A 22706-nucleotide genomic window follows, 5' to 3' on the forward strand; every position below is an offset into this window, starting at 1 on the left:
AAAAAAAACATGTGGCTTGACATTAACCTGTTTATCCACTTGTCCTTCAGACAAGGAGGTGACTGAACATTTTGTTGTGCTATTTGATGCAATTAACTAAATAAAATGCATTATTCCCATACCATTATTACAGAGTTTCAGACAAATTATTCTACCCTCTGCCTATTGGCTACTTAGCTTATTCAAGCCTGTCTCAAAATACAACACTGCCCCTTTAAGAAAAAAATAAGCTCTTTACCCGACTTGTTTTCAAAGATGTCTAGAAATGTACACGTTTTGTAGGAAGCAATCACTCCCCCATTGCTGACTACAAATGATCTATAACTGAGCCAATAACTCACTAACTAGCAAAGGACATGAACAAATGTGCCCACGTGACTACATTAAGCTTTTGCTTTGATCTCAAAACAAGTGCATCTACTCACTACCGCTTATGCTGTAAACACAGTCCAGTTCAAAGTGAATGGCACAGATCCATATATGGCAATGCTCTATTTGCATATAGGTCTACTGCAGCTCTGCTTATGCCCCACCAGTCTGTGTAGAGTGCGGGCTGAGTCGTGTGTGTCAATGCAACAGAATCCTACTCCGATGCGTTCTGCCTACGACAAAATATCTTGCATAGTTTGTTTTGTTTCGGTATGTTGCATTGAAAGTGGCCAATATTGCGTTGATTTGATCACAATTTCCACAGTAAAGGGAAACGTTGATAGTGTTAACTAAGGGGGAAAACTCTAGAATGTTGAGTGAAGTTCAATCTAATGCTTCTCTGCGTGGGCGGATATTTCGCACACACGCAGCTTAGAGGGAACAATGGTTACAGAGTTTAATGGCTGTGATAGGAGAAAACTGAGGATGGATCAACAACATTGTAGTTATTCCACAATACTAACCTAAATGACAGAGTGAAAAGAAGGAAGCCTATACAGAATAAAAAATATTCCAAAACATGCATCCTGTTTGCAATAAGGCACTAAAGTAAAGCTGCAAAAAAAATGGCAAAGAAGTTAACTTTACGTCCTGAATACAAAGCGTACCACTCTTCACATTTTCAAGCATGGTGGTGGCTGCATCATGTTATGGGTATGCTTGTCATTGGCAAAGTTTAAGAAAAAAAAAGAAACGGAATAGAGCTAAGCACAGGCAAAATCCTAGAGGAAAACCTGGTTTAGTCTGCTTTCCAACAGACACTGGGAGACAAATTCACCTTTCAGCAGGACAATAACCTAAAACACAAGGCCACATATACACTGGAGTTGCTTACCAATATGACATTGAATGTTCCTGAGTGGCCTTGTTACAGGTTTGACTTAAATCAGCTTGGAAATCTATGTCATGCCTTGAAAATGGTTTTCTAACAATGATCAACAAACAACATCACAGAACTTGAATAATTTTAAAAAGCATAATGTGCAAATATTGTACAATCCAGATGTGCTAACTCTTAGAGACTGTAATTACTGCCAAAGAATATTGTAACATGTATTGACTCAGGGGTGTGAATACTTATGTAAATGAGATATTTCTGTATTTCATTTTCAATACATTTGCAAACATTTCTACAAACATGTTTTTACTTTGTCATTACGGGATATTGTGGGTAGATGGGTGAGAAAAAAAATCTGTTTAATCCATTTTGAATTCAGGCTGCAATACAACAAAATGTGGAATAAGTCAAGGGGTATGAATACTTTCTGATATGCCGCCTACATAGACACCTCTCCAAAGGATCATGGGTAAGGTCCTCCAAAAGTACCACCACTTCCTGCCTCTTGATGAGTTCTCCACTGTGTCCCAAATGGCACTCTATCCCCTATACTGTACTGCACTACTTTTAACCAGAACCCTATGGTCCTTGGTTAAAAGTAGTGCTGTATAAAGAGAATAGGGTGCCATTTGGGACGCAAATCTCTTTCTCTTATCTCTAAAGGTCTAACTTGACCCTTTCCTCACCCCTTAACCCACATCCCATTACACACTTTAGTGCTCTCTGTTGTCCTCTCTCTGTTCCGGTCACCAATGGTGTGAAGAATGACTTTCACTGGACCTTCACTGGAAATTGTCATATAAAATATATAATTATGCTTTTCTGATGTAAAATTTGGTCCCATTGTGTAAAATCTTTGACAGGAGATAAATTGCCTAGGCAAAGAAAGAGAGAAAAAGAGCACAGGAGACACAGCGATGTAGCCACGGGGAACTGGAATCAAAATGCTGAAACTGGTACCCAAGCTAAGTGCACATTAGAATGCAGGCAGGTAGTCGACGGGATTCACAACAGCTCTTTCACAAAGTCATTAATGTTGTTATGCAAAGGCGAGAATCTAAATTACAGACACTCTCTGGCATGAGATATAAATAGTTATAGGAGCATATTCTAATCTTGTAAATGTTGCAGAAGTTTTATGACAGCAGATTGTTGGTGAAACACACCGAGTGTACAAAACATTAGGAACAACTTCCTAATATTGAGTTGCACCCCCTTTTGCCCTCAGAACAGCCTTAATTCGTCGGTGCATGGACTCTACAAGGTGTCGAAAGCGTTCCACAGGGATGCTGGCCGATGTTGACTCCAATGCTTCCCACAGTTGTGTCAAGTTGGCCCGATGTCCTTTGGGTGGTGGACCATTCTTGATACACACGGGAAACTGTTGAGTGTGAAAAACCCAACAGCGTTGCAGTTCTTGACACAAACCGGTGCCCCTGGCACCTACTACCATACCCCATTCAAAAGCACTTAAATATTTTGTCTTGCCTATTCACCCTCTGAATGGCACACATACACAATCCATGTCAATTGTCTCAAGGCTTAAAAATCATTCGTTAACCTGTCTCCTCCCCTTCATCTACACTGATTGATGTGGATTTAACAAGTAACACCAATAAGGGATCATGGCTTTCACCTGGATTTACCTGGTCAGTCTATGTATTGGAAAGAGCAGGTGTTCCTAATATTTTGTACACTTTGCGTATGTTTCAAATGTGTTTGATGGAGACACAACGATCTTAAAAGCCCCATACACAGTGCATCCGCATATATCAGGATGTAATCACATTATATTATATTTAATTCATATAACAAATAACATGTTTGATCAATGTTTGTACTCCCTGTTCACCCATGACTGCATGGCCAGGCACGACTCCAACACCGTCATTAAGTTTGCCAACGACACAACAGTGGTAGGCCTGATCCCCGACAACGATGAGACAGCCTATAGGGAGGAGGTCAGAGACCTGGCCGTGTGGTGCCAGGATAACAACCTCTCCCTCAACGTGATCAAGACAAAGGAGATGATTGTGGACTACAGGGGGAAAAAAGAGGACTGAGTACGCCCCCATTCTCATCGACAGGGCTGTAGTGGAACAGGTTGAGAGCTTCAAGTTCCTTGGTGTCCACATCACCAACAAATGATCATGGTCCAAACACACCAAGACAGTCGTGAAGAGGGCACGACAAAGCCTATTCCCCCTCAGGAGACTGAAAAGATTTGGAATGGGTCCTCAGATCCTCAAAAAGTTATACAGTTGCACCATCGAGAGCATCCTGACTGGTTGCATCACCGCCTGGTATGGCAACTGCTTGGCCTCTGACCGCAAGGCACTACAGAGGGTAGTGCGTAAGGCCCAGTACATCACGCCTGCCATCCAGGACCTCTATACCAGGCGGTGTCAGAGGAAGGCCCTAAAAATTGTCAAAGACTCCAGCCACCCTAGTCATAGACTGTTCTCTCTGCTACCGCACGGCAAGCGGTACCGGAGTGCCAAGTCTAGGTCCAAAAGGCTTCTTAACAGCTTCTACCCCCAAGCCATAAGACTCATGAACAGCTAATCAAATGGCTAGCCGGACTATTTGCATTGCCCATCCCCAATCCACCTCACCCCAACCCCCTCTTTTTATGCTGTTGCTACCATGTTTATTATTTATGTATAGTCACTTTAACTCTACCCACATGTACATATTACCTCAATTACCTCGACTAACCATTGCCCCCCGCACATTGACTCTGTACCGGTACCCCCTGTATATAGCCTCCCTACTGTTATTTTATTTTACTGCTGCTCTTTAATTATTTGCTATTTTTTACTTATCTCTTTTTTACTTAATTTTCTTAAAAACTGCATTGTTGGTTAAGGACTTGTTAGTAAGCATTTCACTGTAAGATCTACACCTATTGTATTCGGCGCATGTGGCAAATAACATTTGATTTGATTTGATAATGACCATTAAATCTACCTGCTAAACATTTAAATCTGATTGGCTTCCTTTACATTCTCTATATAGAGAGTGGTTAGGTCTTGCACTGTGATGACTCCCATTTGGTTCACTATATCCGCTAGCCTCTCCCAGGGGGATCTGCCTATTCCCACTATGAGACCGTAATATCATCCATAGCCTGCAGCAATCCAAATTACTCATTTCTCCAGAAGTCTTCAGCTGAGATAGCGAGCTGCTAGCATACACTGGCTGCTGACTGCTCAAGAGCTGGAAAAACCTATTAGATCACTGTAGAGAGAACCCAGGAGAAGAGTGTACCATATTCTCCCAGCAGTGCTGAGAGAAAGTGTGTTTTTCTCTGTCTGTGTGTGTGTGCACATGATTAAACTGCAGTTGGTGGTTTCGTGTAGCACAATGATTTGAAACCAGTGACTACTCAAACCATATCACAGAGGGAGCTAGCGAGAGGGAGGAGGAGAGAGAGAGAGACACAGAGAGAGAGAGAGAGAGAGACACAGAGAGAGAGAGAGAGAGAGAGAGAGAGAGAGAGAGAGAGAGAGAGAGAGAGAGAGAGAGAGAGAGAGAGAGAGAGAGAGAGAGAGAGAGAGAGAGGAGCGGGAGAGGGAGAGGGGGGGAGAGATAGAGAGAGAGAGCGAGAGAGAGAGAGAGAGAGAGAGAGAGAGAGAGAGAGAGAGAGAGAGAGAGAGAGAGAGAGAGAGAGAGATAGAGCGCGATGACATGTACAGCCAACTCTAATGGCTCTTCTGTTCTGGCATCTCTAATTAAGGGGCATGAGAAATAATGATGACACATAAACTTCTGCAACACTCGTGTGTATCTAATGGGGTACAAAATAATAGTTAAACAACTCAAGGACAAGCATGAAAATGCTGACAGCTTGTCATGTGGTTAGAATACAGGGAATGCAGGTATCTGAAACACATCTGATGAAAATGTGTCCTTAATTTCACCTGAGATCTGAATATTATAGACCGACTGATATGATTATAAGTCACTGGAAAACTGTGATTGTTTTGCAGTATTCAGCTCATTATGATGGGTTGTGCGCAAATGGATTGGTCACTTGATTTTACAGAGTTTGATACTCTTTTTTCTTAACAACCTACTAATACACCATTGTTAAAACAATAAGCATCAGAGCAACTTAATGTAAAGTGTTACCAAATCTTCTTTTCACCCTTTACATGCCTCTGTCCTGCTTCATCTGTCAGTGTTTCTGTTGCTATAGGTACAGTATGGATGTCAGCGGTTAACGTCACCCCACCGTGACAGGTTCAAAAAGTATAAAATCGGATGCTAAATTAGGACTTGTATTCCTCACTAGGGATTACCATTTATCATGATGTGAAGTACTTGCACCAAGTGAGAAAATGAATATTTTAGGGATATATGACTTCATTAGACTACACACAGCATCAGCAGCAAGAAAGCTAGCTACAGTAGTGGAGAAGCCAGGCTATTTCCCTCTTCATGTATTAGGGAGGGTAAATTGATATTTAGTCTCGCAAAGTCTCTCAAATGAACACTGATGAGGAGTCAGGAAAGGGTTTTCAGTTATAAATGGTAATGTATGTTAGCGAGAAGAAAAAAACAATCTAATTCAAACTGCAATCTCTCCCAACCATGTCCCTCCTTTTTTTACTCCAGAGATATTACAGTAACCCATGTTTTTCCATGTGTGTTTGCACTCGGAGGTACACTACATGACCAAAAGCTTGTCGAACATCTCATTCCTAAATTATGGGCTCCCGAGTGGTGCAGTGGTCTAAGGCACTGCATCTCAGTGCTTGAGGCGTCACTACAGACCCCCTGGTTCGATTCCAGGCTGTATCACAACTGGCTGTGATTGGGAGTCCCATAGGGCGGCACACAATTGGCCCAGCGTCGTCCGGGTTTGGCCGGTGTAGGCCGTCATTGTAAATAAGAATTTGTTATTGTCACGCCCTGACTCAGGGGACTCTTATATGTTGAGTCAGGGTGTGTATATTCTTTGTGGTGTTTTCTATGTTTTGATCTATTATGTGTAGATCTATGTTGGCCGGTGTGGTTCCCAATCAGAGGCAGCTGTAGCTCGTTGTCTCTGATTGGGGATCATACTTAGGCAGCCTATTGGCACTAGTGGGTTGTGGGATCTTGTTCCTTGTAAGGTATGTTGCGTGTGCTACCTTGGACTTCACGTTTCGTTTCGTTTATTGTTTTGTCGATTGTTTATTGGTTTAATAAACATGTACGTATATCACGCTGCGCCTTGGTTTGTCCTGTCATTAAACGAACGTGACAGAAGATCCCACCAAACGAGGACCAAGCAGCGTGTCCAGGCGGAGCGGATGGCCATGTCACAGGTGGCCAATTTGTGGTCAAGGGAGGAGATATTCGCGGGGAAAGGACCATGGGCTAAGGTAGATGCCCAGGCAGGAGAGGAGCAACGGCAACACGGAGGAGGCCGGTCGAGGAGGAAGCCCGAGAAGCAGCCCCAAGAAACATTTTTTGGGGGCACACGGGGTGGTTGGCGGAGCCTAGGGTTAGAGCAGAGCCAACTCCCCATACTCACGCGAGGAAGCGTATGACTGGGCAAGCTCCGTGTTATGCGGAGCTACGTACTGTGTCGCCAGTACGCCGGCACAGTCCTGTACGTCCTGTGGTTGCATCACGCACGTGCCGTGCGAAGATGGGCATCCAGCCAGGACGGGGTGTGCCGGCTCAACGCTCCTGGTCTCCAGTATGCCTCCTCGGTCCCGCATATCCTGCGCCAGTTCTATGAACGGTATCGCCAGTGCGCGTGCACAGCCCAGTGCGTCCTGTGCCAGCGCCCCGCACATGTAGTGCGAAAGTGGGCAGCCAGCCAGGACAAGTTGTGCCAGCTCTCCGCTCCAGACCTCCAATCCGCCTTCACAGTCCGGTCCGGCCCGTTCCTGCTCCTCGCACCAAGCCAGTGGTGCGCGTCGCCAGTCCGGCCCGGCCTGTTCCTGCTCCTCGCACCAAGATAGTGGTGCGCGTCGCCAGTCCGGCCCGGCCTGTTCCTGCTCCTCGCACCAAGCCAGTGGTGCGTGTTCCTAGTCCGGTCCGGCCCGTGCCTGCGCCTCGCACCAGACCAGTGGTGCGTTTGTCCAGTCCGGCACGGCCCGAGCCCGTTCCACCGGTGCCTGGTCCGGCACCGGTCAGCTGCTCCACTCCGGAGCCAGATCAGTCCGCTCCACCGGTGCCTGATCCAGTTCCGGTCAGCTGTTCCACTCCGGAACCAGAGCAGTCCGCTCCACCGGTGCCTGATTCTGCTCCGGTCAGCGGCTCCACTCCGGAGCCAGAGTAGTCCGCTCCACCTGTGCCTGATTTAGCTCCGGTGAGCGGCTCCACTCCGGAGCCAGAGCAGTCCGCTCCACCGGTGCCCAGTCCAGCTCCGGTCAGCGGCTCCAGTCCGGAGCCTGACGTCAGCCCCTCTCCAGGTTCAGGGTCTCTCACACCAGGGTCCAGACAGGGTCTGGTGTATCGTGGGAGGAAGGAGAGGGGAAGCAGCGCGCTGAGGTCCAGACCGGACCAGGGGCGTAATGGGGGGGAGGAGAGATTGTGGTCGTCACGCCCGGAGCCGGATCCGCCTCCGAGGCGGAATGCCCACCCGGACCCTTCCCTGTCATGTCAGGTTGGTGCGGTCGGAGTCCGCACCTTTGGGGGGGGGTACTGTCACGCCCTGACTCAGGGGACTCTTATATGTTGAGTCAGGGTGTGTATATTCTTTGTAGTGTTTTCTATGTTTTGATCTATTATGTGTAGATCTATGTTGGCCGGTGTGGTTCCCAATCAGAGGCAGCTGTAGCTCGTTGTCTCTGATTGGAGATCATACTTAGGCAGCCTATTGGCACTAGTGGGTTGTGGGATCTTGTTCCTTGTAAGGTATGTTGTGTGTGCTACCTTGGACTTTGTTTTGTCAAGTGTTTATTGGTTTAATAAACATGTACGTATATCACGCTGCGCCTTGGTCTGTCCCATCATTAAACGAACGTGACAGTTCTTAACTGACTTGCCTAGTTAAATAAAGGTAAACTAAAGTTTTAAAATGGGCATTAATATGGAGTTGGTGCCCCCTTTGCTGCTATTACAGCCTCCACTCATCTGGGAAGGCTTTCCTCTAGATGTTGGAACATTGCTGCGGGGACTTGCATCCATTCAGCCACAAGAGCATTAGTGAGGTCAGGCACTGATGTTGGGCGATTAGGCCTGGCTCGCAGTTGGCGTTCCAATAAGGGACAATTCATCCCAAAGGTGTTAGATGGGGTTGAGGTCAGGGCTCTGTGCAGGCCAGTCAAGTTCTTCTAGACTGATCTCGACATACCATTTCTGTATGGACCTCGCTTTGTGCACGGGGGCATTGTCATTCTGAAACAGGAAAAGGCCTTCCCCAAACTGTTGCCGCAAAATGGGAAGCACAGAATCGTTTAGAATGTCATTGTATGCTGTAGCGTTAAGATTTCCCTTCACTGGAACTAAGGGACCTAGCCCAAACCATGAAAAACAGCCCCAGACCATTATTCCTCCTCCACCAAGCATTGGGGCAGGTAGCATTCTCCTGGCATCCGCCAAACCCAGATTTGTCCGTCGGACTGCCAGATGGTGAAGCGTGATTCATCACTCCAGAGAATGCATTTCTACTGCTCCAGAGTCCAATGGCGGCAAGCTTTACACCACTCCAGCCGACGCTTGGCAATGTGCATGGTGATCTTAGGCTTGTGTGCGGCTTTTCGGCCAAGGAAACCCATTTCATGAAGCTCCCGACAAACAGTTCTTGTGCTAACGTTGCTTCCAGAGGCAGTTTGGAACTCAGTAGTGAGCGTTGCAACCGAGGACAGACGATTTTTACGCGCTATGTGCTTTAGCATTCGGTGGTCCCGTTCGGTGAGCTTGTGTGGCCTACCACTTTGCGACTGAGCCGTTGTTGCTCCTAGACGTTTCCACTTCACAATAACAGTACTTATAGTTGACCGGGGCATCTCTAGCAGGCCAGAAATTTGACGAACTGACTTGTTGGATGGTGCCACGTTGAAAGTCAGTGAGCTCTTCAGTAAGGCCATTCTACTGCCAATGTTTGTCTATAGAGATTGCATGGCTGTGTGCTCGATTTTATACACCTGTCAGCGATGGGTGTGACTGAAATAGCTGAATCCACTCATTTGAAGGGGTGTCCACATACTTTTGTATATATAATGTAGTTCCTTTCTTTCGCCCTCTCTCTTTATTTGTCTCTCTCTCTGCCCCCCCACTCTCTCTCTCCCTCTATCTCTGCCCCCCCCCCCACTCGCTCTCTCTCTCTCTCTTTCCTGCCCCTCTCTCCACCTAACTCACTTTCCTTCATTAGGGTGGATGGCATGCTGTTTATCACTGTGGCACTAATGTATTACAAAACCCTGAGCTTGGGGGGAGATAATCAAAGATATGGATATTGTGAGGAAATGCTAGCTCATATCCAGTGGATGTGGCTGGTGTTTGAGAGATTAAACTTCCCCACCCCCCCTGTAAATAGTAAGGTATTTATTGTGTGACAACCCCCTATATGGAGGTGATGAACTATCAGTTTAGTAGAACGTTACAGGTCACCAGGCTCTGTGACCTTTGACACGATGACAAGTCATTCATAGTGACAGCGTAGTGATTGAGAAAACCAGTTCCTGCCATTCTTCATTTATTCAGAGAACGAGGAATGGAGATGGTAGGAGGGAAGGGAGTTAGGGAAGTGAATCAGCCATTTTATAAGTTGGTACATCTGTCCATCTCTCATCTGACTGGCTTAGTGACAGTCTGTCTGTCCATCTCTCATCTCACTGGCTTAGTGACAGTCTGTCTGTCCGTCTCTCATCTGACTGGCTTAGTTACAGTCTCCCTGTCCATCTCTCATCTGACTGGCTTAGTTACAGTCTCCCTGTCCATCTTTCATCTCACTTGCGTAGTAACAGTCTGTCTGTCCATCTCTCATCTCACTGGCTGTACTGACAGTCTGTTTGTCCATCTCTCATCTCACTGGCTTAGTGACAGTCCCTCTGGCTCTATCGGCCTCAGCTGTCTCTCTAACTCAAGGCCAATGCAAGGCAGAACACAGCTTTAGTAGCTTCGGAACACACACACACACACTCACACACACATTCAAAGAGACACACGCATGTATGCATGTACATGCAGGCACACTTGATCACGCAACTACCTATGCACTTGGACACACACATAGAAGAATGTAGGAACGCATGCACACATTCACACACACACACGCATGCACACATTCACACACACACACGCATGCACACACTACGTACCTTTAAAGTTGATCTTGAAGCCAATGGAGCCCACGCTCTCGTCTGACTGGAGGTGAAGCCACATCTGATGGGTCATGCTGACTATGAGGTCAGGGACGAAGCTACCTGAGAGACTGGGGGGAGGACGACAATACACTGTTAGCCTGACTGTAATATGGATACTGGACCATGGACAATAAACTGTTAACCTGACTGTTATATGGATACTGGAACATGGACAATAAACTGTTAATCTGTCTGTAATATTGATACTGGAACATGGACAATACACTGTTAATCTGACTGTAACATGGATACTGGAACATGGACAATAAACTGTTAATCTGACTGTAACATGGATACTGGACCATGGACAATAAACTGTTAACCTGTCTGTAATATGGATACTGGACCATGGACAATAAACTGTTAACCTGACTGTAACATGGATACTGGACCATGGACAATAAACTGTTAATCTGACTGTAACATGGATACTGGACCATGGACAATAAACTGTTAACCTGACTGTAATATGGATACTGGACCATGGACAATAAACTGTTAACCTGTCTGTAATATGGATACTGGACCATGGACAATAAACTGTTAATCTGACTGTAACATGGATACTGGACCATGGACAATAAACTGTTAATCTGACTGTAACATGGATACTGGAACATGGACAATACACTGTTAATCTGACTGTAACATGGATACTGGAACATGGACAATAAACTGTTAACCTGACTGTAACATGGATACTGGAACATGGACAATAAACTGTTAATCTGACTGTAACATGGATACTGGACCATGGACAATAAACTGTTAACCTGACTGTTATATAGCATTTATAACAGCACATTCCAGAAACGGACTGGCTATTGGGCAGTTCTTGCAAATGCCAGAATGACTGGTCCACCTTTAGCCCAATTGGCCTGTCCAAATCGTGTTTTTTTACGCCAAAGTATCAGTATTTGTATAATAGAGGCTTCAAGGAAAAATAATGGGCCGGTTTGCTGGAAATGTCTGGGCCGACTTCTGGGCCGAGTCCGTCCCTGACACGTACTATACTATCACACTGCAACATGGGACTGTTACATTGATAACAACAAACTACCATTACGCTGCACTATTACATGGATACACACACTATCCCCTGATTGTAACACGGTACTGGCACATAAATCAGAATACACATCAGCCATTGATTCAATGTTATGGGGGACTAAACTAGCTTTGAAGATTAACGTTAACATGTACACTGCCACATTGTGTCTCATATGCGGTGCAGGGAATAAGGTACATTCAACAATAGTATAGTCTATGTTACGGATATAGAATCACAACGACCATAGATAGCTTCTCCACCTGAACTTTTGATGACCCCTAGTCCATACAGTAGTTAACTGGCTTTACATTCAGTCCCATTTGCATACAGAATACACAAAACCCACCACAGGAGGCTGGTGAGGGGAGGACAGCTCTTAATAATGGATGGAATGGAGTGAATGAAATGGTATCAAACACATGGAAACCATGTGTTTGATGTGTTTGAAACCATTCCATTTATACCATTCCAGCCATTACTATGAGCCTGTCCTCCCCAATTAAGGGTCACCGGCTGCCTGTGAAACCCACAACACACAGTAATATAGATACAGTAAAGTGCTGAGCCACTCACACTTGTAGTATCTTCTTGGGGTCACCCACTTCTCCTCCGTCACCGATGGTTAGCGTGTCGTAGGCAATCTCCAGGTCAAACTCCTCAAAGTTAATCTGAATTACCTGTCGGTGGCAAGAAGAAATGAGGCATAATGGTTAGCCGTGTGTCAAATGGCCTGAATTAAAGTTTATGGGTTTCTCACAATTGAATTCCACTGGCCCAGCTAATACAGGAAAGCAAGCCTGTCAAAGAAAAAGCGCTATTTACCCAAATAGCTTAAAAAGCCCTTGAAAAGGGTGGATTTTGTCCATGAATACGGTATCCATATTAGGACAGCCAATATAAAAAAAATCCTGCTAAGATTGTCCTAATATGGATATCATACATACAGAACAGAAATATTTTTAATTATGTCGAATTTGGGATGTTGAAACTGCTGTAAATGCATTGAATTCATGTGGGTCTCACAACTGTAACAATATTAACTAAAATGATCAATTATTGGCATTTGTGGCTGAAAAGGACATAAATGTTTCAGAGGAGTTTGGCATCACAAAAGAAAGACAACTAGGCTAAACCATACCTTTTGATGGTAGATCTATACTATACTAATAAAGGGATAGGTCACTTGAAAAAATATTTAAACTATACTTAAACTATAGTTAATACTTAAGATTGAGTAAAGTATCCCTTTAAGACTTCCCCTTAAAGTTTGCAGTAAAAATGTACGGCCATTTCTTTTGTTGACAGACCACCTCAGATGACAGCAATTTCTGTTATACATTAGAATGTTGGTTCATTCCATGGCTCATTATTCTTTTGTCTAGTTATCAAAATCATGCCACTAATCTAAGTTGAAAAGATGGAAATTTAACATCCTGTTATATAAAAAAAAATAAAAAAATCTTTAGTGCATAATTATGGTTACAGACAGAAATACTGCTGACAGCCCTCCTCTCTCTCTCTCTCGCTCTCTCCCTCTCTCTCTGTCTCTCTCTCTCTATGTCTCTCTCTCTCGCGCTCTCTCTCTCTCTCTCTCTCTGTCTCTCTCTATGTCTCTCTCTCTCTCTCGCGCACTCTCGCTCTCGCTCTCTCTCTCTCTCTCTCTTTCCCTTAGGACTAAGACAGGCTCCCATCCTCTTTTTTCTCCTAAAGTCCCTTGAGGTATGGGTCCATATGGTGAAACAGAAGAAGATAAATAACTTCACATTCGCTAACTACACTAATTACATTGTGAACTGTCCACACATTAATACAAATCAAGTTGTTTCTTAGAAGAACACTGACAAGATATTTTACACAATCGTGAATTGTCTTATGGAGAGTCCTCACACATACATCACATGCATATTACGAGTGTATGTATATCGACATTCACAAGTAGATCAGGAAATAGAAACATTTAACTAATGAAACGTGACTTATACGGAGGAAACCAATACCATCAAGACTCTGTGAATAAATAGCACATGCTTAAAACCATCCCTAACCCAACACCAAATCAATAACAAAATCATACAAAAGGCCTACATGATTAAAATACAATTTCCTTTGCTCGCCTACAGAACTCTTCTGTGTGCGTCTTGTGTCACCTAGTGATAATTACATTTCAAAGGTGCTATATGGCATACATACATACCGTTTTTGTTCGGATTAATAATAAGGGGCAGAGAGTCAGAGACAATGTGTGTGTGTGTGTCTGTGTGTGCGTGCGTGTGTGTGTGTGTGTGTGTGTGTGCGGAGAGGATGCAGAAGAGACTGAAGTTTATTTTCATTTTATTAACCCATTAAGGTTCAGATGGAGACAGCTAGGCCCTGTTGGTATGGCAACTACCCCTTGTTGCTGTGCCAGAGAGGGGTTTTAGCAGGTGGCTTCCTGTCCTCTCCTCTGGATAGAGTCCCTTCACCTGGTTGACTGATGCTCAGAGAGTTCACCATTCCAGCGCGGAGTAATAAAGCTGTGTTTTCAAATGCCGATTACAAAGCACTCAATCCCTACTGCCATCACAAAGGTAATCGTGGTGGTGCCGGTGTGTGTTTGTGTGTGTTTGTGTGTGTGTGTGTGTGTGTGTGTGTGTGTGTGTGTGTGAGCATGCATGCCTGTGTACTATACACATGCGTGTGCACGTGAATGGGTGTGTGCGTGATAACAATGATTTGTACCAGTACAACACCTCTGTTGTATTATAAACAAGGCGGTTGGGGCCACACAATTACACATTAAACGGCAAAGGAATGCGCCCAATAAACCCATATCCCAGTCTTATGACTTGACAATGAACATTTAAAGTCCCAGTGAGGAACACCACAGTGTGGAGAAGGAGGTGTTTACTCACTCACAGAGAGACAGATCTGTCTCTGAGGAGTCAACTGGAGCGGTTTGAATAGCCCTTTATGTAAAAACACAGGGTTTGTTAAAGCCTCACAATCCTCCAAGGGGCCCTTCAAACACGCTAGTAAGCGTAGCGCTCCTCTCATCAGGAAGGACTCTAAGTTAATGTCCTCTCTCAACTGAGACAAATCCCTTATTTTATGTTGTTCAGTCTGCTCCCCGTGTTCGTACCACAAAATGGCTGTTTTCTGTGTCAGTAAAAGCCATCGTCTCATAGCCATTTTTTATTTTTATTGTATTTCACCTTTATTTAACCAGGTAAGCCAGTTGAGAACAAGTTCTCATTTACAACTGCAACATTGTCTTCACTGCTTATGGATTTAAAACAAGTTCCTATGTAATTATTAAGACTAATAGCCATTGCCTGATGTGTAGCCTACAAAGAAAGCAAGAGAGATGAGAACGTGGCCTACACCTAGCATCGCACACATCGCTGCTAGACCTATACAAGAGGAAGCATGTGTGCACCAAGTGCCTCTTAGCTCTCTCTACACACACCAGACAAAATGATTATCATTATGGAAATACTCCCTCTCAGGTGCTGAGAAACAACCCAGCCGCGCCCAGAGAGGGGTTGTGGATATTGGCAGGTGACTGGTAGTGTTGTAGTGTTTGTGATGATGGGGGGGTGATTAGACGGAGAGAAACTCTGTCAGTCATGACTCCCACATACTCATGCTGGGCCGAGAGGGGCCTTAGAGAGAGAGTGCTTCATACACACACACAAAGAGGCAGGCAGGCACGCACACACACACACACACACACACCAGGCCCAGGCCCACCGCCACACACATGGGCCCAATCAGACTCTCATCCATTCCCTGTGACAAGGCACCCAGGTCGTTCACACACACTCACACTCACTCATTTCCTCTAGATTAGCCCTCCACACGGATGGGCTGTCTGATTCCCTCTGCCGCTCCAGCTCCCCCAGTAGAGTGCCTGTTGTTGTCACGTTAGAGCAGGCAGGAGTGTGTGTATGTGTGTGGTGTTGAGTGTTTTTGTGCAGGCAGGAGTGTGTGTATGTGTGTGGTGTTGAGTGTTTTTGTGCAGGCAGGAGTGTGTGTATGTGTGTGGTGTTGAGTGTTTTTGTGCAGGCAGGAGGGTTTGTTTGTGTATGTGGTGTTGAGTGTTTTTGTTCCGTCTCATCGTATCATTGGCAGCACCATTCTCAGCAGAAGCTATTGTAGGGTTTGCTTTGTGTTTGTGGGCCATCTGTTGGGTACTATCTATGGTTTGGATAGAAGTCTATGAAATGGATGAAATGGACAAATACAAACACTCTTTTGTTGGTAATAAAGTCCAGATTGATGCTTGGATTGGGTGTAGAGCATTCACAAAAAGCTTTTGAGGATTTGTAAGCACTGGCTCCTATTATAGCTGAGGGAAACCCCCGAAAACACCATACCCGTATGTGCAGAGACCATTTGTGTCTGCACAATCATTGTGGGATTCAAGTCAGAAATTATTGAATGACTCCTCTGGTTTCATCTCAATCACCACAGAGTCGGTTTCATTTGGCGGAAAAAGTCATTTATTTAAGGACTAAAGAAGACTTTGATCAGAGGAACTGATAAGAATATTTACATGATCACAATCTGCCTTGCCACAGGGAGGCCTTTGCATCTCAAGATTCAATATTCAATTTTAACTTCAAAAACAACAAAATGTGTCGGCGTGTGTTTCAACTCCCGGGGAAGTCATCAAATAACTGTAATGTAGGATTTGTTTTACTTCCCACAAGCCACTAGCATTTCAGGGCTCTGATCTGCCAATAATATGCCATTTATAATATGCCATTTAGCAGACGCTTTTATCCAAAGCGACTTACAATCATGCATGCATACATTTTTTGTGTATGGGTGGTCCCGGGGATCAAACCCACTACCTTGGCGTTACAAGCGCCGTGCTCTACCAGCTGAGCTACAGAGGACCATGCCAATCACAAGCTAGGGATGAGAATGAGAGTTACGCATCCTCTTTCCCTTTGACATTTTTCAGAAGAGAGTGAATCCTCTGTGTGTGTTGAAGGGGGGGGGGTGTTTAAAGATGTTATCGTGCCCTTTGGATCATGTAAAGCTTGTTTCGGAGGTAATGTGCTGATCGGATTACCAGGATTTACTGAGCTGTACATTAACAACATATTCTAGGCGGTTCCCAACAAATTTGTCATCATTATCTCTAGTCCTCTAACGCAGGAATCCTCTATCCTCTATCCCTATTTTCTTTCATCATCATTGTTAACCCTTTATTTCATCTGACAATGGCTAGCAGTTTCTTACCGCTGATAAAAATGGATGATTGCCGTCAGTTTTATATTTTTTATTTAATGTAACTGGCGTTTATTTGCTGAAATTCGTGCCATTGCCCGGCTATTAAAAGGGACAGGCGGCTATTTGAGACGTGGTGTTTAGTTGAAGTTTTACAGTAGTTCCTCAACGCTTTCTCCTCTAATTGGAGATAGAGATAATAGTGGATGTGGCAATTTGAAAAGAGCCAAAGTCAAATCCTCTGTCTCTAAAGAGTGTTAGTTAATATAATAGAAACATCTCACATGTTTCACTTTCACCTTAAAAGGATACTTTGGGATTTTGGCAATGAGGCCCTTTATCTTCTTCCCCCAGAGTCAGATGACATTGTGGATACCATTTTTATGTCTCTATGTCCAGTATGAAGGAAGTTAGAGGTAGTTTAATGAGCCAATGCTAACTAGCATTAGAGCAATGACTGGAAGTCTATGGGTATCTACTAGCATGCTAGCAGATACCCATTGACTTCCAGTCAAATACCCATAGACTTCCAGTCATTGCGCTAATGCTAGTTAGCTATTCCGCTAGCACTAGTTAGCAACTTCCTTAAATTGCACACAGATACATAAAAATGGTTTCCACGAGTTCAAATGACTGCCAAAATCCTGAAGTATGCCTTTAACTGCTTCCTCTAAGGGTAATATTCCAACAAACCATCAATCTCTGGAGGGAAACCAATGAGGCGATGTAACAGGATTGGATTAGTGCTAGATGGAGCACAGATTACTGATATACATTTGCATATGTCGGGTTAATAGCTACTCTGATGCAGGGAAGAAACAGGACGAGTAAGTCTATGGCTATCTCCCAATTATCTCTCCTTCCTCCTAAAGTGTTCACTTCACCAAACCAATGCTTTTAAATTTGTGGAGAGTAAGTAGTGAACTAGTGTACACTTCAGGAGGAAGGAGAGATAACATACAGTATGAGTACTCTGACTCTTGTCCTTCAAGCATTACACAGTAATACACAGTAATACACATTATCTACTGAATGTGATGGCTATAATAGAATGTGATACATTTGGGTATAGTGGTAGTGGCAATTGGATTGTTAGCACACACTTAACAGGCAATTCGATAACTGTTGTAACATAACTGTTGCAAGACGCCATCCGCAAAGGAAAGGCTTTGCTGCAGCAATGACGTTGTATGCGGCTCAGAAGCAGGGCAGCTGTTTAAAACATCACAAGAGAGCCGCAGCAGAGAGAGAAAGCGAGAGAGCAAGAGTTAGAAAGAGAGAGAGAGAGCGAGAGAGCGAGAGAGAGTGAGAGAGAGAGAGAGAAAGAGAGAGAGAGAGAGAGAGAGAGAGAGAGAGAGAGAGAGAGAGAGAGAGAGAGAGAGAGAGAGAGAGAGAGAGAGAGAGAGAGAGAGAGAGAGAGAGAGAGAGAGAGGTGGGCTAAGTTCTCCGAATTGAATTAAGGCACGACAACCAGCAATTCTCTCCCACCAAGGTTAAAACAGGGAACGCAATATAAATAAATTGGTGCTCTGAAATTGTGTCTGCCAAAAATAAATGAAGCAATAATGTTCGGTGCTGTAAGCAGCTATTACCCATCTCTCACCTCAAGGAAGAGGGCATCAGGATCTAACTGCCATTGAGAGGTTGTGACAACGTTTCTACAAGAAATCCTTCCCCTTTTCCCTCAAGTGCTTCTTTCGTTTTTTATTTATTTTAGTTTTTTTACAGTGAAGTAATCTGAAGCTCATTACATGTTTTATGGAAGGAATTTCTTTAATTAAGAATTCAAGATGGTTTCTCAGAAATGCACTCTATAATATAGAAGAGGGAGTCAATCGTTTTAAGGCGCAATAAGGCCTCAAGATTTGAAAATATATTACCAAGTATTTGAGGTAGAATTAGGCTTCCAGGATCCAGATTAAGCCTACTCCTGGACTAAAAAGCATGCTTAATGAAGAATTTCCATTGGAAGTCAAGTACTAGGTTTATTTTGGTCCGGGAAACCAGAGTTTTCAGAGATTTTAAAGGATGTGTGTTGTGTTTTAATGTTGTCGAAAGAGTATAAACAATCATTGACACCACTGACCTTATCAAATCAAATCAAATGTTGTTACAGTCAGTGCAGATAGTTCCGGTACCATTAATTGACTATTTAGCAGTCTGGATATTTATATTGCACTTGCTGGTGTTTATCATTGACACTCATTGAAATGACCTGGCCCACTAGGTCTTAAAACATTTCAACTCTTTCAGAAAACTCTATGAAAAAAGCTCTAGATTTATTGAAAACATCATGACAAAAAATGGCCGTGGGAAAACAAAAACAACTTTTCCACAGTTGTTCTGGCTCAGTCCCAGACCTTTCAAAATGGTCAAATGCCAACTGAAAAAACAAGGCAAAATGGAGGGAAGGAAGAAAACATCTCTATGGCCCACAAGGCTTTCATGTTACCTTCCATCCATCATCGCCATGGGAATATGTCCAAACAATTTAATAACAGGCTTTTGAACATTTTGGAGTTTCTCAAAAAGTAACATTGGAGTAAGAAATGAACTCCCAGGACTAAACCTTGAGGCCCTTTTAGGTTTTATGTTCTTGGCCCTGGCTAGGGACCCTGTCATAGTGCATTGTTAATATAATCTAATACACTGGAGTGATTGTGGGCTGGCCGATGCAGGGTCGTGAATAGGGCCCAGTTCGAACACTTTTAAAATGCTTATTTCCTTCCTTCCTTCCTTCCTTCCTTCCTTCCTTCCTTCCTTCCTTCCTTCCTTCCTTCCTTCCTTCCTTCCTTCCTTCCTTCCTTCCTTCCTTCCTTCCTTCCTTCCTTGAGGTACCTGTAGACTACCTGTACCTGTAGACTCGACTACAGTCTCAGTGAGCTCTGCTGCACTCCAGATGGTTATAAAACGTATTTATGGACGAGCGAGGTGACAGGTGCAGAGAAGGTCAGTAGATGATAGGGAGAAATTGGGTTGTTTTGGCCTTGACAAACCATGAGTCCAAACTGGGTATCATGCTTATCAAAAGTTAGACCCAATGAGTACACTCACTGTCCCCATAGAGGGGGGGAATCAGACCTGGGATCAAATAGTATTTTAAATTTTTCAAATAATTTAGCTGTGCTTGCTTGAGCTTGCCTGACACAATGGAGCCAATACAAAAGTCCCAAAAATGTAAACCCCTCTCTCTTTCTTCCTCAGACTCAAGTAAACGCTCAATGTATTTGAAAGACTTCAATTACTATTTGTACCCAGGTCATTGGAGATACAGTGACTTCAGAAAGTATTCACACCCCTTGATTTCCACATTTTGTTGTGTTACAGCCTGAATTTATAATGGATTAAATAAAGATTTTGTGTCACTGACCTACACACAATACCCCATAATGTCAAAGTGGAATTATGTTTTTAGGATTTTTTACAAATGAATTAAAAATAAAAAGCTGAAATGTCTTGAGTCAGTAAGTATTCAACCTTTGTTATAGTTTATGACCCCTTGCGCCAAATGGTTTGGAGCAACTAACTCCTTGTTGTTCCATAGTATTGGCGATCTGAATGTCTCTGTGTTGCAGGGACAGATTGCCGCCCAAAACTCTAAATGACCAAAGGTGGATACTGGAACAGTATATTTCAACATCCAAATGTTGGGAGTCATGAGAGAAAATGAATATCTATTTTGTGATGTCATTAAAACTTTTAGAAAAACGTTATAACGAAAACATTGTAACTTGAGGAGCTTTCATACTGTGCATTTCAAGTTTGCATCCATTACAATGTGTAGGAAATATCCAGGAGAAAGATAATATTTTTATAAAGATAGGAAGATGATTTTGGTTCTTTAACGAAATCATAGTGTTCAGAATACTTTGCCCCAGTAACTAGCCACGCCCATGGGAGCTCAGAAAGAGTTTCCGCATGACGAACACGCCCTCTTTACCAGAGTGTATAAAAGATTGCGTTAAGAATTAACAAAGGAGACTAAACGGACCTCAAGCTGCAGCGAGGTCCATATTGGTTACGACCCTGAAAATCAACACGAGGTGATGACAAAGTTGCCTCCACTAACAATCAATGTTACGGCTGAGTAGCTGTACTGTATCTAAGAAGGTGAATTTAAGTGGGACCATCCTGTTACTCTCTTCAAACCATCATCTACTACACTGCTCTCATCACCCCACAAGTGGTTCCAGTCTAGACCATCCTGTTACACTCTTCAAACCATAATCTACTACACTGCTCTCATCACCCCACAGGGGATCATCGACACGGCTGGTTAGCCGTCCTTAGAAGACCACTTCCAGAACGAGTGAAAGTAACCAGACAACTAAGAAGAAGGACATTGTGACCTCTTGTGGACAATCAGAGCCTTACATCTAAACCCCATCCAAAAGAGAAGGCCCAATCGACCCCTTTCCACGATGGCCTGGGTCCAACAGAGATACACAACGAAGACCTCCAACACGTAAATACATGCATTACTTCTTACCAATCGGGCGGCAGTTTGGGGCACGGTATTAGGATTACTGTGAGCGTAGTTCCATGTGTATCCAAGTGTTTTCTCTCTCTCGCTTTCGCTCTCTCTTTAACTCGCCATCTGTTGTAACAAGTGTCATATTGTGTTAGTCCGCTAGGGACCCATTTTCATTGTATTAAGTTCTAATCCCTAACCTATACGTGTATGTGTTTGTATCTTGTGTTATCATTTTTAATTAGTTAGTAAATATATAATTAAATCAATTTGTGTGGTACGGAATGATCAGTAAGACCCGGGTTTGTGCAGACTTAAAGAGTCTACGACTTTCAGAATGAGACTGATATGAGGTAAATGATTAATAAATGACTGTCAAAATGATAAGAGATATCTAGATATCTTTAGAGTTAATTTGGGAAACGGTAACTCGTTAAACAACTTTTCCCGTGGTGCCCCAAATTCCTAATGAGTTAATTGTTGCATGATTAATTTAATCTAGTAACAATTAAACATAGTAGGTAATTATTCAATAAATAATAGTCATCACAATAATGAAAGTCACGTCACGACATCTGTAAGGTCACTCAGTCGAGCAGAATATTTTAAACAGATTCAACCACAAAGACCAGATAAGTTTTCCAATGCCTCTCAAAGGGCACCCATTGGTAGATGGGTAATAAAATAAAATAAATCTGACATTGAATATCCCTTTGAGCATGGTGAAGTTATTAATTACACTTTGGATGGTGTATCAATACACCCAGTCACTACAAAGATACAGGCGTCCTTCCTAACTCAGTAGCCGGAGAGGAAGGAAACCGCTCAGGGATTTCACCATGAGGCCAATGGTGAATTTAAAACAGTTACAGAATTCAATGGCTGTGATAGGAGAAAACTGAGGATGGATCAACAACATTGTAGCTACTGTTCTCAATAAGGCACTAATGTAAAACTGTAAAAAAATGTGGCAAAGAAATTAACTTTATGTCCTGAATACAAAGCATTATTTTGGGGGCAAATCCAACACAAGACATCACTGAGTACCACTCTTCATATTTTCAAGCATGGTGGGGGCTGCATCATGTTATGGGTATGCTTGTCATCGGCAAAGACTAGTGATTTTTTATTTTGTATTAAAATAAATGGAATACAGGTAAGCACAGGCAAAATCCTAGAGGACAACCTGGATCAGTTTGCTTTCCAACAGACACTGGGAGACAAATTCACCATTCAGCAGGAAAGTAATCAAAAACACAAGGCCAAATGTGTCCCATTTCAGGAAGCTAGGCGTATGTCGCATTTGAACATTATTATTATAATTTAAATCAAAATGTGTTTTTTGGCAGAAATGCCTTCTGGAACATGTGCACTTTCATGTGCCTTAAC

General features: G+C 43.5%; 1 protein-coding gene across 1 annotated transcript in view; it reads right to left on the bottom strand.

Moving 5' to 3' along the window:
- LOC311132780 (CUB and sushi domain-containing protein 3-like) overlaps positions 1-22706 on the bottom strand; it is a gene marked incomplete at its 3' end in the record, with an annotated part of 471294 nt that overhangs the window by 258669 nt on the left and 189919 nt on the right. Inside the window, 2 exon segments of the mRNA XM_084166101.1 lie at positions 10534-10646; positions 12203-12306. Of these exon segments, the coding sequence (XP_084022227.1) occupies positions 10534-10646; positions 12203-12306 (217 nt within the window).

This window comes from Coregonus lavaretus (assembly GCF_964263955.1).
Source record: "Coregonus lavaretus genome assembly, chromosome: 7".
In the NCBI taxonomy this organism is placed as follows: domain Eukaryota; kingdom Metazoa; phylum Chordata; class Actinopteri; order Salmoniformes; family Salmonidae; genus Coregonus; species Coregonus lavaretus.